At 37.5% G+C, this 17,646-nt stretch overlaps 1 protein-coding gene across 4 annotated transcripts in view; it reads right to left on the reverse strand.

Annotated features, from left to right (window-relative positions):
- Positions 1–17,646, reverse strand: part of tiam2a (TIAM Rac1 associated GEF 2a) — a 79,826-nt gene that overhangs the window by 40,832 nt on the left and 21,348 nt on the right. For 3 of the 4 annotated variants that reach the window (XM_042742839.1, XM_042742840.1, XM_042742837.1), the window contains exons 2-3: positions 3,596–3,680; positions 1,705–2,812 (exon numbers count right to left, since the gene is read on the reverse strand). In XM_042742839.1, coding sequence (XP_042598773.1) covers positions 1,705–2,805 — 1,101 coding nt within the window. In that variant the 5' untranslated portion in view covers positions 2,806–2,812; positions 3,596–3,680. Of the gene's footprint in view, positions 1–1,704; positions 2,813–3,595; positions 3,681–11,346; positions 11,986–17,646 lie in introns of those variants that run through there. The other variant, XM_042742838.1, reaches the window with a different exon arrangement.

Consider the following 17,646-nt stretch of genomic DNA (forward strand, 5'->3'; position numbering starts at 1 on the left):
CCACTCAGAATTTACACTTCCACGTCCTATAGTCACGAAGTAAAGAAGTTAAGAAAATGTAACTAAAACTGTGCAGTTTTCTTGCATGGTAAGGCAAATAAAGAGGAACACCTGACATCAAACAACCTCACGCAGAGAGTAAAATGTAATGCATTCTTTGTTAAAGACTTTATTATTATGCCCTAAATGAAAATCTGATCACTGGGTTCATTCAAACATTCACAGTTAAAGGAGTATTCTGGATCTCCACAGTCTACAATGAAAAACTGTTATAATTTATGAGCATTATTAGCATGTTAGCATGAAATTCATCAGCAACATAAATGCCTACAGATGTAAAACAATACAAGATAATTGAAATGACTTTAAAAGCACATTTCATGACTGCATCCTCTGTTTTACAGAAAATGACTACTTAAATGTCTTTAGTTTAATAATAAGTCACGTCAGAAGAAAGCACAGCCACTTTAAATTACTCATTAAAGAAGAACTAGACTGTATCATATCATATTATAAGTCTAAAGTGAGTAATAGCAGAGTAATGCTTGTTTGCAAAACCTTCCACAGACAGCGACTCCACAGAAAACATCAAAGAGTATTCCAATGTTTCCCATTAAATGCAGCATAAAAGCCAAACAACAGGAATGTCTCACTGATGGTTAAACATTTTCACACACATGAAATCACAAAAGAAGACTTCAAAAGATACATTCCCAATTAGCTACTAAAACTTAGATGTAAACAGAGAGCAGAAATACTATATCCTCCACTTATTTTATAAGATAAGGTACTCATCACTGGTTTTCCTCCGATGCAATCTTTAATGATCAACTCCTTGTTTCCTTCAACACCACAGAATTTATCCCATGCTTTCAGACACTGCCTTTGTGAGGAATGCATTGTCCTGTCATCTTCAGAGCACTAAACCTAAATTTTTTTTTAGGTTATTTGTTAGATGGGTCCCTTGTCTCATTGAACTGGCATGGTGTAGATTTCAATATTGTGCCCTACATGTGTTCCTGGCAAAACAATAATGCCCGCAGCGGCACCTGGCACAAGTAACAACAGTCAATAACCCAACGGACTGATGCTCGCACTCATCAGTCATTCTTGCACTGATATAAGGCATGTGGCTAAAAGTGACAAAATAATAAAAAAAATAATAATCTGTGTTAATTCGTATCTTGTCCTTAGGCATTTCCCTTGAAAATTTTGTTGCTGGCTTGGCGAAAATCACAAGTCAGATTGCTTGTACTATGACACTATGCTCAACAAGCAACACAATTTCAGGAATCATTCACATCTACAGCACAAATACCAAAATCGGCCATTGCGAGTTCACAGGACCGCAAGTGCACATTAAGTGTGCCATTTGGGACAATGTTTACAATTTCACTTTCATAACCCACCCAGTAAGGATGAGCATTGAGGTTACAGGAAGAGAGAGAAAGCTAATCATAACGATGCCCATTTACTGACAAATCTTATACAAGATACAGTTTTTTGCAATTCTTAACACTGAGAGTGAGCTATAGTAATGGCATTGCTTGCCTCAACAAGCACCACTAATGATTTTAAAAAGGAACTGTAGACAGGGGTTGACATTGGGTTCAAATCCAATTACATCATCTAACTTTTTAAATAAAATAAAATGGAATTAAAATGAAATGGAAACAACCAACCAAAAAAAAAAATTGTCCTTACCTTAAACTTCCTTTTTTTCCTGGTCAAACTTCCAGTCCAGTCACTAATACGCCTAAATCTGTTCCTGATGGACACTTTCTTTCCATTATTATCTAGAAAAGGCTTTGGTTTCCGGCTAGGTAAGGTGAAGGAAGAATATTGCTTTTCCTCTGGGCCCCCCTCTGACCCGAGTTCCTCCATCACGGACACAAAGGAGGACCTATGCTTTAAATGGCTGTCATTTGAAAACTGCAAATCCTTAACCGTGGGGAAGGTGGCAGCAATTCTGGGATCCCTGTAGAGGTCAGCTGTAGCAATGGCAGGCAACTGATCAGCAAGAAAACCCACTTTTGTTGAAATACTTTGTCTTCGGCTGTTAGGGGATCCATTGTCTGAATCGTTAACCTCGACACTGGTCCCCCAGGGCAAGTCGTACAAGGAGCCATCTGAGCTCAGAGAGCTACCTTTACTGCTCTTGAAGCTGGCAACTGCCCGTGGAGCTCCAAAATGGGCTTCCAATGATGGTGTTACACCAGATAAGCAAGAATTGGACTCTAAGGTGGGAGAAAACTTAAGGAGCTGAACTGGTCCAGTGCAATCATCCAAAATAAGGGCGCCATTGGAACTGTTGTTGAACTCTACTCGTACACTACCATCTTTCTTTATAACGACCCTGGGGCTGCTCTGATCCTCAATTTCCGCAAGCCTGGGACTTTTCTCTAGTGTCTTCATTGTGTTAATAGCATAATTAAGTTTCCTCTTCTCCTTGTGACTACCATACAAGCAGCCATTTTCAGAAGGCAATGTCAAGCAGCCACCAGGCAACAAGTCCTCAGAAACCCCATTCCACTGACTATTGGCACCACTCTTTAGTTTTTGGGTGATGTAGTCATATTGGCGGGACATAAAGGTGCGGTTGCTCTTTGATGGGGAGGAGCTACGAGCTATGTTTGTGGGCTTCAATCCAGAGAATCCTGAACCAGCATTCCAAAAGCCTAGAGGTGATAAAATGTCTTCTTTGTCAGAGTGGCCCTTGAAAGAATAGGGTTTCTGTCTACCAGGAATGATAAAACTATTGCTTCTAGAACCCTGGATGCTATACTGGCTCTCAGAGTTTCCCATCCCGGATCTAGAAGAGCAAGAAAATGATTTTGTTAGTGACATGCAATGGCTCCCTTATGGAGACAATTTATCATTGATCTTAAAGTAAAAGCTACAGTATGGTAATTCTTTTAAATCAGGGGTCTCAAACCCTGCTCCTTGAGGGCTACAATCCCACAGAGTTCAGCTCCAACCCCAATCAAACACACTTGAAGCAGCTAATCAAGGTGTTTGGGGTAGCTTGATAATTACAGGCAGGTGTGTTGGAGCAGGGTTGGAACTGAAGCAAAGCCACTAGAAGGCAAGCCTGCAACCTTTAGCCAAAAAAGCGTAACGGCTAATGCTAATGCTTCTGCTTTGGCAGTACATGGGAAAGGAGAACAGAGGGCACTTAGCTATGATGAATAAACAGCTTTTTAGAGGAGACAACTTATTCAATGTATCGAGAGCCTATTGGCTAATCTTTAACATATTTTACTCTATCATGTGATTGGTTATTAAGGCACACGTTACGATCCAAGTTGACCATTACGCTTTCTCCAATAGGAAGTAATACAGACCCTCTCATCTCCCATCTCCCAATCTCTGACTGAAGTCTGCAGGAAGGTAGCCCTCAAAGAACAGATTTGGAGACCCCTGTTTTAAATACAGTTCTTATGGACTATGAATGCTGTTTATTTAGATTCTGATTTAGATATGAGTTTAGTTAAGAGTCTCCAACAAGTGACTGAGATTGTCCAGTAAAGTACATAGTAAAGAAATCCATGGGGCACATGGCAGTGATATACAGTAGTGTACAGTACAGACTTACCAAGGCAGTTAGGCCTGTTCTGGCCTTGTTGTCTGCATAGTCACCATTCTGTCCTTCTGTTTCAGTTCAACTGTTTTATGGTTATCTGTGGGGGAAAAAAAAACATACTGGTCTTAGAAAGACATGAATCACATCCATTAGCTTTAAAAGGTGAAAACTGTTCACAATACAGCAAAATATCAAATGAACAGATTCCAAAATCTTAGGAAATGCAGTTAAAATACTGTAATGTGTTAAAATTTAGAGGGGTCATGAACTGAGAAAACAAAATTCCTTTGATATTTTGACAAATAAGAGGTCATCGTGCTATAAAAACATCCTGTAAGTTTCAGAACTCATCAGTCATTAGTCTAAGGGGCCATTCACATGTCGCATCTTTTGCACGCTCAAGTTCGTTATTTCAAATGAAGACACGTGGCAGGCGCACTCATAATGGAAGTGAAGTGGTCTTTTCAGAATGCCGCAAGCGCACTGCGGGTCATGTGAAATGAACCAACCAATCAGCATTATCCTTTCTTGTAACAACACTGAAAGCTCAGCCAAGATGAAGGAACAGCTGATCATAGCTGTATATGGATAGCCATTTTTAAATAAATTTAGTAGCAGAGCTACTGCAAGCGATTTTTAGTGCTGCAAATTAGGGCTGTGCAATTAATCGAATTCGACTGTCATGCGCATCTCTTCAGTAAAGACGGTCCCGTGATTAGTACTAAATCAGCATCACCTGCTTTCAGATGGAGCGGCTTTCACTACACAGAGCCATAGTTCACTGACAAATTAGGCGATATCGTTTTCGAAATCAAATGCGATTCATCTGCGATTATGAGGGCGATTTTGCCTAATTATCAGTGAAATACGGCTCCGTGAAGTGAAAGCCGCTCAATCTGAAAGCAGGTGATGGTGATTTAGTACTAATCACGGGACCGGCTTTACTGACGAGATGCGCACGACAATCGAATGCGATTAATTGCACAGCCCTACTGCAAATCCATTTATACTTTGCTGAAATTTCCGCGTCTTCATGGAGAGTGCAGGTCATGGTTGCTTAGCAATGGCAGACGCCGCCAGAGCGCCCGAAGGCTTTGGTAAAAAAGCAGAAAGCGGCCTAGCATTTTTAGGCGCGACGTGAACGGCCCCTAAAACAGTTTATGTTGAAGGAAGTCTGCCAAAATGACAGCCTGTGGAATGTTCTGCTCTGTGATGTAATAGTGTGGATGTAAAGATTAAAACTAAAAAGCGATGCTGTGTCGACTATATTGGATCTGGCAGTCATGTCGTAACACACAAGTGTGAGTAACTGTTTTTATTACGTGATCACTATTGCTTTGTCTGTTAAACAGATCGTTTGATATGTACTGAGTATTTATGCTTTTTTAACCAATATCTCAGCAGAGTCCATCTGTGAAGTATGTAGACTGTCAAACACACACAAGCCAATCATAGCAGTGGGTGTTTACCTCCGAGTCTACGATCTGCCACACCTTTTCAAACAGAGTGTTTCGATGAGAGGGGTCAAAAACAAGGAAGCAAAATAGCCTATTACTTCTAAATTATGTTTTGATGTTAAAATCTTGATAACTTTATAAGTGAACCTCAGAGAACAGTACAAAATAAAAAACAGAGGCAGTTCATGACCCCTTTAAAGAATAACCTCAGAAAACCATTGACTCAGTGACTTCTGAAAGAGCCACTAGTATCTCTCCATATCCTCTACTTTTTCTCCTGAGCTGAGTTTTTACATCTCGCTCTGTCAGTTGGGAACGTTTTCCAAACAGATTTCACTTCATTCGCTATTTATTTTTGACAAACAAATTCCAACAAGATTTTTGGTCTGCTGGATACTAAAAGCTGTGGTCAGAATTACTATCCACAGGACCATACTAACCATAGTACACATCCTTACAGTTCTCTCCCAGTCTGTAACCACCCAAAATGAAAATTCAGCTATTTAATCACTTTAATGCCATTCTAAGACTGCATGAATTTGAAATACATGAAATACAAGGATTTTTTTTTTTGGCTATTGCTAAAAATTACCCCAGCGACTTAATACTGGTTTTGTGGTCCAAGGTCACATATGTTAAAGAATGTTGGTAACAAAAAGAGTTTTTCTGACAAAAACAAACAAACAAGCAAAAAAAAAAAAAAAAATAAATAAAAAAAAAAAATAAATATAATAATATATATAATATATATATATATATTATAATATATATATATATATATTTTAATATTTTATCAATTTTTAATATTCAACAGAACACCATACAGACTTACTATCTCTTTAAGAAAATAGTGTTTTACACATTACATTTCCAAGAACACCTTTAAACTAGCCAGGAGATGCTGTAACATAGTTAAGAGAGGTTAAATCCTCATTAGCTTTAGCAGGAGAAGAGATCAAGTGATTTCATCAGGTGATTTTCAGAGATCACTGCAGAATTACAGAGAGTTGAGGGTAACACACTGCATTTTGCAAGTTTATTTCAAAAGTAACATGGACACTACCATTCAAAAGTTTAAGGTCAGTTAGATTTGTTTGGTAACACTTTATTTAACTGTGTCCTTGTTTAACATTACATGTACTTACTATTGTAATAACAATAAATTATACATAATTACATGCAAGTAACCATATGCCAAACCCTATTCCTAACCCTGAAAATATAGTAAGTACATGTAGTACAATTAATATTACTCACTCAATAATTACACTGTAACAAGGACACCTTAAAATAAAATATTTTTTGTTTGATTGTTTGCTTTGAAAGAAATGAATGTTTTTATTCAGCAAGGATGAAACAAACGGATTAAAACTGATAATAAAAAAGTATTTTACATTGTATTGTAACTACTGACCCCAAATATTTCATTTAGCTGTTTTAAGTTTGCCAAAGGCCACGTGGATAATGCAGAGGACTGTAGGAAATTTTATTTATGGTCTCATGAGTCCACAAAACTTCTTGGTTTTAAGTGAGAAGCATTACATTTGGATAAATCAACATACTGTGTACAGTAATAGGAATCTAATCCCAGCTGTAAAGCACAGTGGTGGCAAGTAAAGGTGAAAGCCTGGTGATGAGCACTTATCTAAAAAGAATCCAAGCTGAAACTGCAAGGCTCAAACGTGCATTCAACTTTGATTCAAAGATAGCCTGAGAAACCAAATCAAGTGTTGTATCATAAATGCTGAGGCTTCTTGGAAGAAATGTATGGGTCCAGATTGAAGGCCGGAATTAAGTGGACATCTGTCTTTGCCTAAATCTCCCCTCTGTGACCTCTCAATTCACTGCTTAACATCAATGCCAATTAGAGTGTTTGCTACGAAACAGCTCAGGAAGGAAAATGCTTATTGCATTTACACACAGAGTGAAATAAAAGGTTTGAGTTTGAAGAACAAGCCTGTTGCAGTAAAGCAACTGAATTAAAATGATAATTTTCATTTTAAATAATAGAACAGTTATGTTTACAATTAGGTGGTTACAGCTAACAAAAAAATAAACAAAAGATCAAGCAGAAAGAGTAAGCAGACACATAAATTACAGTATTTCAGTGACTACCGAATGTGGTTTACAATCAATAACAAAGATTGAAAAAAAAAATAAAAAAAAGTGTTTACAGAACTTTACATGCTAAAAGGTTAATGCGATAAACCTTGAAAACACAGCTGATGGAACAATCTCCAATGCTAAGTTGGCACCAGAAGCATGGCCATGTAAAAGGCATATCATTTACGAGCAGAAAATAACAGAAGCCTAATGGAGCCTCCAACACTGTCACTACCCAGTCACAGTTAGTATCCTGCTGTTACATAAGAGAATTCTTTATTATTAGACATGCAGCCCCCAGTTCACGTTCTCCCTCTTCATATTACCATCCCCATGACTTGACAGCAGCAGCTGAGAACAGCGCGTAGATACAGGCATAGCATTTCACTTTTGTCCTTATGGGGGGCAAAACGGGGGCCCTATCTGAGGCCCTGTCCACACGAACGTGATTATTTTTAAAACCACAGCTTATTCTACGTGGGTTTGGCCCATTCGTCCACACACAAATGCAGCACCAGGTCACTGAAACCGAACATTTTTGAAAACGCCTGCCAGGGTGAAGATTTTCAAAAACGCCGGTTGCAGTGTTATCGTGTAGACAGCGAAACCAGAGTTTTTGGCTTGTGACATCGGAGTCTTTTTCAAGGTTCTGATTGGCCAGCATGGCCTTACGGTTGAGATTATATCGTCACCTGTTGGTTTGGCATGCTCCTGACAGTGCTTCATATCATGCGTTTGCGTTTTCATGTGGACGGAGATAAGAAGGAAGAACTCAGCATATAGAGGGTTCAGGCTACGTTGTTATTTGCAGCATTATATATAAACCCTGGCTTTGCTACCTCTCATAATATCATTGGATGATATTGGATGATAGCAGCAAATATCTACATTTTGGATTGTTTAAAAACAGCCGATAATCGGTGAAATTTAATTTTAGCACAACAGGAAAAAATAGAGTTGTTAATGCATGTTCTATTTGACCCTATAATCACCTGTACTGTAGCTTAAGGCAGGGTTGCCAGGTCCACGGTTTTTCCCTTCACCAAACATTAATTTATGCACCTTTCATCCAATAAACTTCAGAGAAAGAGTGTTTTTAGTAGTAAAAAAGTATTCTTTTTCATAGCAGAATTGGTGGTAATCCAGCAATTCATCTGGTACAGACATGAATAGTAAAGAGACAAACAATCTTAACTTTTCCTTCATTCAGTTGTAGTACAAGTACTATAAATACCCCTGCTCCACTGTGATTGGACAGCTGAATAAAAAGTGTCAGTGACGAGTGCTGTTTTACCCAAAGTTGATTTTTTTCTAACTCTTGGTTCTGAGAAAGAACAGACAGTTCACATCTTGTCATGCTTTTGTTTTTAAAATATGCAAAGCCTCCTGTTAAAAACAACTGAAAAAAAAAAATGCTAACCTCAAAAAAAACAAAAAACATTGGTGGACACATCATTATACAACTTATGCAAATGAACATCAAAATGTACGTTAAAAGATACAGTACAATTTAGCAAATGTAACATCTCTAATGTAATCATGTGAAGTTTGAATAAATCTGCCATATATAAAGTTTTTATGGAAACTACCCTACATGCATCTGAGTTGTTTACAAACATTTTTTCTGTTTTTTAGACTGGGATTATTAATTAGTTTTTGTTGATATTAAATGGCCATTGGTATCAGCAGAGCATTTTAGTGTGGGTGCAGTCCTAGTTATATACAGCTTAAGCATAAACCGATCAACAATGCATGACCAACGATCCCCAACGCATGACCCCATCCACATTAACGGGATGGTTGTTGAACGTGTCTCCAGCTTCAAGTTCCTGGGAACCACCATCACGGAGGACCTGTCCTGGACCCACAAACACCTCCAGCCTGGTCAAGAAGGCTCACCAACGCCTCTTCCTTCCTCAGAACACTGAAGAAGAACCTGCTGTCTTCAGCCATAGTGGTGGAACTTTTACCGGGTGTGTGCGACCTATCGAGAGCATCCTGACCAGCTGCATCACAGTCTGGTATGGGAACTGCACGGTGGCTGACCGCAAAGCACTGCAGAGGGTGGTGAAAACTGCCCAACGCATCACGGGACCACCACTTCCTGCTATTGAGGACATCCAGAGGAAACGCTGTTTACGTCGAGCTCGCAGCATTCTTAAGGACTCCTCTCACCCTGACCACAGACTGTTTAACCTCCTGCCCTCCGGGAGGCGCTTCAGGAGCCTCCGGATAAGGACCAGCAGATCCAGGAACAGCTTTTTCCCTACAGCTGTCTCCTTGCTGAACTCTGCCCTCTGACACCCCCCACACCATACACACAGAGCTCCTCCCCCACTTCATCACTACATCTGACTGATTTATTTATTTATTTATTTACAACAAGCAAAAACAACAAACTTGCTATTACTTGCACTACTGTCTGTTCATCCAGGAACACTGAATAATCCATTGCACACTGAAATATTTTCTATGCACTTTACTTTCCATTGCAATAGTTTACATTTTTCATATGTTCATAGTTCTGCCTATAGTGTACATACACTTCACATATTCATCTGTATAATATGTTCATAGTACACCTATCTGTATATCATGCTGATAGTATTTAAAATCTGTAAATTTTGTACATAATACTTATCTGTATAGTTATTGTACATATTGTAGACCTTGTATATTCTGTACTTACTGCTTATTTGCACTTCTGGTTAGATGCTAACTGCATTTCGCTGCCTTGTACCTTACATGTGCAGTGACAAAGTTGAATCTAATCTAATCTAATCAATACCCGATTGATTTCACCTGGCATATAAACACCTCAACCTGCATTTAATTAAGTGTGCATGGGTAATACATGAAAAGAAAGCACCCTTATGACAGATTTAAGCACATCCAGCCACTGCAAGCGTTTCTCTCTAGTGGTGCAGGAAATATATTGCAAACTCAGACTCTTCCTTGACTCAAGAAACTGTCTGTTGTCATTTCCTGCTAAGATCTTGTAATACTCTGGGGTCTTTAATGATTTAACATCATAACTCAACAAATTGAATACTCTGAGTAGAAAACATATGTACTTTTTTTTTTTAGCATTGCTGGGTTATCAATTTGCATGTAAACTGGTACAACGGATTACATCAATAAGCAGATTTTTGGTAGTTATCTGCATAACAGTATGCACATAAACATGCTCAATGGAAGACTATATGAAGGATAAATATAAAAAAAAGGGATAAAGTAATGATTTAACCTTCACTGAAAAATATATGAAGCGAAACACAAGAGGAGTCAGAAATACCATGTCTATAGAGCCAAAAGAACGAATGCAAAATCCAAAAATCCCATCTTATTTTGCACCACAAAAGTAAACTAATTTATGTGAATGTCCGAGACTTCATTAGCTGCTATAGGTTACTAACTAGAAGAATGAAGTTGCACCACAAACCAATGTGTTTATGATTACGATAATACATTAAAATGATATGATAACGAATGCCAAGTTTGCAATATCATGCAGCATAACGGACTGTTTTTGTACAACTACATTAACCTGAAGCAAATGACTCTATTAAAAAAAAAAAAGGTTTAAAAAAACACTTCATGTTTTATTTTACATTATAGCCTAAATAAGTGAGTGATCAGACTGAGTTCTCCTAATCTCAGTACAGATTGTCCAAGCAAAGTCTCAATGACCATATGTCTCTGCATTCAAGATACCCCTGTCAAAAGTCAACTGATGGAATATTTCACCATCATAATACAAATATTGACACTCTGTGATCATTACCAAAAGCACATTTTTCCATCTCATAAATCTAACCGACATACTGACAATTCAATCTTAACACACTGACCAGAGTTCAATCAATCACAGACCTGCCCTGTGCAGAAGTCTTTAGTTTAAAATGAACTGTAGGCAAAGGAAGTTTCAATGATTCAGACAGCAATACGATAAAGTTACCCAGCAACAGCAGTAAGGCACTAAGCCCACACCTGCAGCCGGGTTTTTTTTTTCTTTTTTTTCTTTAATCCAGTTAGAGGCAACAAAGGCAAGAATGAAAAAGACTGACAAAAACACCTTTCCCTTACCTTTGTGGAAAAGCTTTAATCTATAATGCTTTGAAATGCAAGACAAATGCAGTCTGTCTGATCTCAACCTCAGCTCCCATAGAAAGACACATACTTAAACAAGACAAAATGACTTACACAAAACCACACGCGCACACGTGGAAACTCCCTCCCAGGCTGTTAGTGAGTGACTCCTGCTCTGGACAGCACTGCTTCAGCATGAGGGGAAAATCTGATGTCTTGTGTCTCGTGCTGCAATCAAGCCAGTGTTTCTTGTTTTTAGGTAGCATAAACACTTTGAGAAGTGCACCTGAAGTTACATCTCGCACATACTTTAGGCAAAGCTGAGTAGAAAAGCTGAACCTCCTGCAATTTTCATTGGGGGTTTAGCGCTAACAGAACATTACCATGTCCACAGTGCTATCTGACCCTGAATAGCACCATCACCCCCACACTTAGGGGCAGTCTCCAGCCCGCCTGAAAGACGAGGACAGGAGGAAGGGCAGATGGAAAAAAGGGGGGGAGGACGGGTAAAGGAGGAGGGGTTAAAGCGGGATTCGTTTTCAATTCCATGGGGAACCAAATCCCCAAATCTGATTACAGTGAGGTTTGATGTCAGTATACATACTGTTTTTTTGTTTGTTTGATATAATCCCAATTCTAACCTGCTCCCTCAAAACACTCTTCATTCTTTCTCATCTGAGGTCAAATTCAAATCGTCTCAATCAGAAAACCACAATGTCATGCAGCCAAAAAATAGGATCACCAACAAGACAAGTTTGTTGTAAAATACCACTTATTGGTGATATAACTTAATGAATGAATGAATAAATAAATAAAAGCCAAAATGTATCCCAAGCAAGTATATAAAAATGTAACGAATGATTTATGTTTTATGAGCAGTGCTATAACTGATCTAAAAAAAACATAAAAACATAAAAATCACTCTCTTTTAATTCGTTTTATCACACCTGGTATCGAAACGGTGTAATATTTCACTATAAATGTCCACCAAGTACAGTGTGCAAACCAACAAAAACAGCAGTTCAAGCCTATTTAGAGTTTTATTTTGATTCTAAATTAAATGAACAATCTTGGTGGACACTGTAGTGTGACATTAGTAATTGCAGGCTCTGTAAGGCTTTATTCAAAAATATTTTATAAATCTTTATTGCAGATAAGATACAACATTTCTGTTCAGCCTCCACAATTTACTATTTTCAAAAAGATCAGCATTGAATGGATGATCCGAATTAGTAGATCATGTTTTAAATGTCTTCTTGCAGTGACTGGCGAATAGTTCAACACGGAAAGAGCACGAGTAAAGAGGATCAGGGTCACAATAAGAGTCGCTATTGTGAATGGTGAGCTGGTGCCTTTGAAATGAGAATGTCTTTGTGGGGATTAGAGACACAAGGTCATACATATTCTAAAGGCATGATCCTGCTAATTACACTCAGAACAATACACTTTGGCCTTTACTGGGCTGTGCACAAAGCTAATTAACAGCATCTGTCGGTACAATCAAAAGTGCTTTAGCTAACATTAAAGAGAGCAAGAACTCTTCTTCACTTCCATGGGTTTCATTTAGCTTTAGTTTGGCAAACACAAGCTTCATAGATCAATTGATTTTATTAGCTTCAGCATAAGGAACTTTAATTGAACAAATAGAGATTGAAAGGTCTGGATGGCCATCCTGACCGCCATTTATCATAACAGACGAAACATAAACAAAGTCTGGTCTGTCAACACAACAGAGGATAAAATTTTAATACATTTTAATACACTAAAACAAAGCTTAATACAATGTGTTGAGGCCTATTACTTTAAAGGCCTATAAAGTCTTCATTTTCTTTTTTAGTTCAATAAAATGTGGACTTGGATGACAATCACAAGGCCTTTTAGGGTTACATTTGAGACAGGGTCATACTTTAATGCTTTTACACAACAAATGATAAAGAAAATGTCTAACTTTACTGTTTTATGTTATGATCCACACTGTCAAAAAAAGTGCAGAAGATGTACCTTTAAGGTCGTTTAGGTACTGCCCCAGTTATAAGCTGTTGTACCCTTCCATGTACCATTTTTGGATGATGTATAGTGTAGTCAGCTGCTCATATTAGTAACTTATGTACAGTATCTCACTCATAGTGACCACAATATTTTAATAACTCTACAATTACACAGTATATACAGTACAGCCCTATATTAAGCCTAACACATTCCTTTAAAACAGAACAAAATATCTATACTCTATACTCGTTTTATATATTCAATCAAAATGGACTTTAAGACCAAGCAGAATTTCATTAAATGTTGAGACTTAATTATGTGCGATGCATAAAAGGCTTACCACAGTATACAGTCATACCGGTACAAGGGAACTTGAGTAAAAACAGCGATTTTTGAACAGATCCAATGAAGAATTTGCTACCCATGATAAATTAATCTAAATAAACACACTGAAATTCAGATGTACTTTGCTGACATATCAAAGTTACACATGCAGCATAGCAGAATTACATTGACAACTGACAAGAACAACTGTGTAGGCCAGAAATTTTGTGGGGCAGCACAAAATACAGTGGGTCATAATGATGTGTAAAATATTACTACAGTGAATCATACACCTAAGCAGTATCAGTCTAGAGACATTTAGAAGCCAGTATCATTTTAAGAATGACTGAATGCTTGGCTCCCTAAACCAGTATTACATCTGTTTGACATTTCAGTCCATTCAGTATTAGCACTAGGTTTCCTTCCCCAGGTTTTTTGCTTTAATCAACTTGTATTCTTGTCAGTCTGTGCAGTTCATGATAGCCATCAGATAGACATTGGAGATCAGCAGAGACAAATCACACTCTTCACTTAACTCTTCAGCTGGAATTTGCTCTTTAAAGACCTAAATGTCAGCAGTGACCCCAAGAGCTATCATGTAGATCCAGTAAGTCACTGACACACACACACACAAAGCAAAATGACAATGGGTGTAAACATCGGCACGTCAGACCGCATCATTAAACCTCTGGAGAATCTCTTTTGATTGTTTGAGACTGTTTGTAATAGAGAGAGGATGAACTATGAGTAAACAGGAACAAAGAATATGAAAAGCTAACATGCTTGCTAATTAATCACACTGCTAGACATTCTGGCCTCCAGAGACAGACAGAGTATGAGAAACAAATCTGTTACAGATGTGTGTGCACATATCACTTGAACCAAAAGCCAAATCTGTGATGTTTCAGTGATGGCTCAGAAGACCAAATACTGACAAATGAAGAAGGAAGAGACAAGAACACGCATGAATATACTTGAACCATCTTTTGAAATTAAATGGGTGTAAAAAATTGTGCCCACAGACATTGGCCCTCACCCACTGCAATCTGTCTCCACTGACATGCACGCTACACACGGAGGAACCGAAATCGTATTATCTAAACCACTAAATTGAATAAGGTTGACCTGATTTGCTCTGTGTCCTTTGCGGAGCAATCTGTCACGTCAAGGTGCTAGAGTCCAATGAAATCAATGTGGTCTGGGTGCTGGGAAACAGATTTTGCCAGTGTCTTGGATGATTTTTCTGTCAATTCTCAGCTGTAACCCCCACTGAACTAGAGGGAGTCACTTAGCATGGATACAGGAGCATTGGATACTTTACCCAAAAGTTAAAAACCCTCCAGTTCTTCCAAACCTTCCAAGACTTTGGTTAACATATTTTAATAAATACCCAAGGTTTCTGTCCAGGTAACAGACATTTAAAACATCCAAAAAGGACATAAAAGCAATGTAAAATAATTCTATATAAATTGAGCAGATTAAACTAAGTCTTGTGAAATGATACAATTGCTTTATATGGTGAACAGATTTAATTTAGTCTTTTATTCACATTAACACCACATATGGTAAACATGGAAGCTCCTGTGTGTGTTACGTGTGTATGTTATATGAGAAAACAAACCTCATTGCACGTTTGAGTAATGTACTCTATTGTATGCATGTCAACAATTGCTCAGATGTAAATAAAAGCCTAAATGAAATATGGGCTTTATATTAAGCAATCGTATATATTTATAAGATGTGGATTAAAACGCTTGATTCAGTATGATTTGTTTTAAGATGCATTTAAGTCCTTTTTGCAGCTTCTAAGCTTTGTTTATCTGTAACTTCAATGGCAGGACAGAAATCATAACTTAATTAAAGAAATCTATTTTTTTGTGCTTTGAAGATTAACCAAATCTTATGGTTTGGAATGACATGAAGGCGAGCAAATGATGATGAGATTTTTCAATTTTGGGTGAACTATCTAACATCTGCAATTAAACTCAGAAGTGTAGCAACAATGTCCTCCTCACTTTTAGAAATTACTGAAATTTGCCATTAATTCTGTCATGCCTCTATTCTTAATGTATGACAAGCCCACTGAGTGAGGAGAGTGAGGACAATAAAACCAGTTGGAAGTAGACATGAACAAGAAGCAGTGAAGCACAGTAGGTAGTGTTTAGAGAAAGGCAGAAATAATGCGGTTACCCCGTAAACAAAACAGACACTGCCTTTTGTTTGTGACACCACTTGTCATGGAGAAGACAGGAAGTCAAACATTTACATGTTCTTAAACAGCCATTTAGATTTTTGAACTCTCTATGATGTTTATCAATAAACACCAAATACTTAATTTATCTAAAAAATTTATTCTTTATAGTTCTTCTTTCTTTATATTTTATAGTTCTGAATGCTCTTTTGAAATATTTGTTTACTTTGAACATTTAAATAAATCAAAACACAAAATGTATAAAGTTCTTGACTGATGTCAGACATAAAGCAGAATTTTCCTTGAAATCACCACAGAATACTTTTCATTCATAGTCGATTTTGTCTAACGTTTTAGTTTATAGCACTTAGAAACCAGCTGTTATTTCTTGTTTGAATTTGTAGCCCTTTTCATTCAGAAATGCTGGTAAAGTTTCAGAAAACTTCCAACAACTGTTCTGGAATTGCGTAATTTTGTTCATTCTCAATGAACAAAAGTAGGGTCTGATACCGGGATCGAATTTTCCAGCATTCCGACTGAGTGATTCATTGTCTTTCTTTTAGCGCACAAGCACCCAAGTGTCTGAAAGATCATGCTTTGTACCAAGTTCAAAATATTTTGCACTGTCAATTTGTCCTTTTACACACAAGAAACATTAACGAATTAAAGTTTATTAATTATTATAATTTTTTTTTTTGGATGTTACAATACTTTATCCTATCCCAGCTTAATGTGCCAAACATAAAACTGATTTTTGTTGGACAAAACAATTGTAACAAGAGTGGCTCTGAGGAATTTTTAAAACCTTTTTGTTAAACATTCAAAAGCATTTGTTTAAATGTCACGTGTCACCTCAACCAATGCTTTGAAGTGAAACTACTTGTTTTTCCAAACAAAGGAGCTTTGCTTGCAGTTGCAGCTGTGTTTGAAAACAACTTAGCAACAAAAACGTGTTTTTGAATTTGGTTTGAAACAATAAGTTAAACATGTTTGAAATTACTGGGTCCACATTTACAAAAACAAACACACACACCAAGAGCAGCAATGAAGACTGCCAGCAACGTGACCTTCTAACCCAGAGCGCAAAAGGTTAGGTGTTATACTAACGCTGCAAGATAACAGCATGCCATGGACTCATCACTAAAGACAGCTTGATGTGTTTGTAAATATTCTTTAGGGCTTTCTTCTTTCAGCTCAGTCTTTCATGCATCTTTGAAACATCTCAAATGCTGAATTTGTAATTCAGTTCAGTACAACAGCCATAACATTTCACTAGAAGCAAGGCTAATAAAAATAAGAATCTCAGAGCCAGATCAGATATGAATCTTGGACTGCAAAGGATATTCCTCAAAGGATAAACAATTCCATTAACAAAGGCCTTCTGATAGTGTCTTATCTTTGTTTATGTTGAAGATCTTGTTATTGGAGATACAGTCCGGAGAGTGGAGCAGCGTTTATTTATTTTATTTTTTTCTTCATTTAGCTTGTTCATTTTATGGGTATCAGTGTGTGATCGCAGAAGGCAGAAGACTGCTAACACCTCTCCTTTTCAGAGGTGCAAGGTTTCCCTTAACCAAACAGACACGATACAAAACACACAACGCACGCCTCGATGTGCATAAGGAATCCTTAAATGCGGTTATGAGACATTGTGTTTGCCTTGAAATAAACATGGTTTGAATAGATTTTAGAATAAATAACTTTCTTTAATAACTGTATGCATGTGGTCCAGATACAAGTGGTGATCATTTAAACCTTAATATACAGCAGTTAGGTCTGCAAGCTTGTTTGGCAGGTTCATGCATTAATTCAGAGTCTAATGAGGCAGGTTTGACTATGTGAGTAATGAAAACAGCAATCTACAGCAATACCGATTGGAAAATATTGAAGACTCCAGAACTAATCACTAT

This window comes from Cyprinus carpio, chromosome B17 (genome assembly GCF_018340385.1).
Source record: "Cyprinus carpio isolate SPL01 chromosome B17, ASM1834038v1, whole genome shotgun sequence".
NCBI lineage: Eukaryota > Metazoa > Chordata > Actinopteri > Cypriniformes > Cyprinidae > Cyprinus > Cyprinus carpio.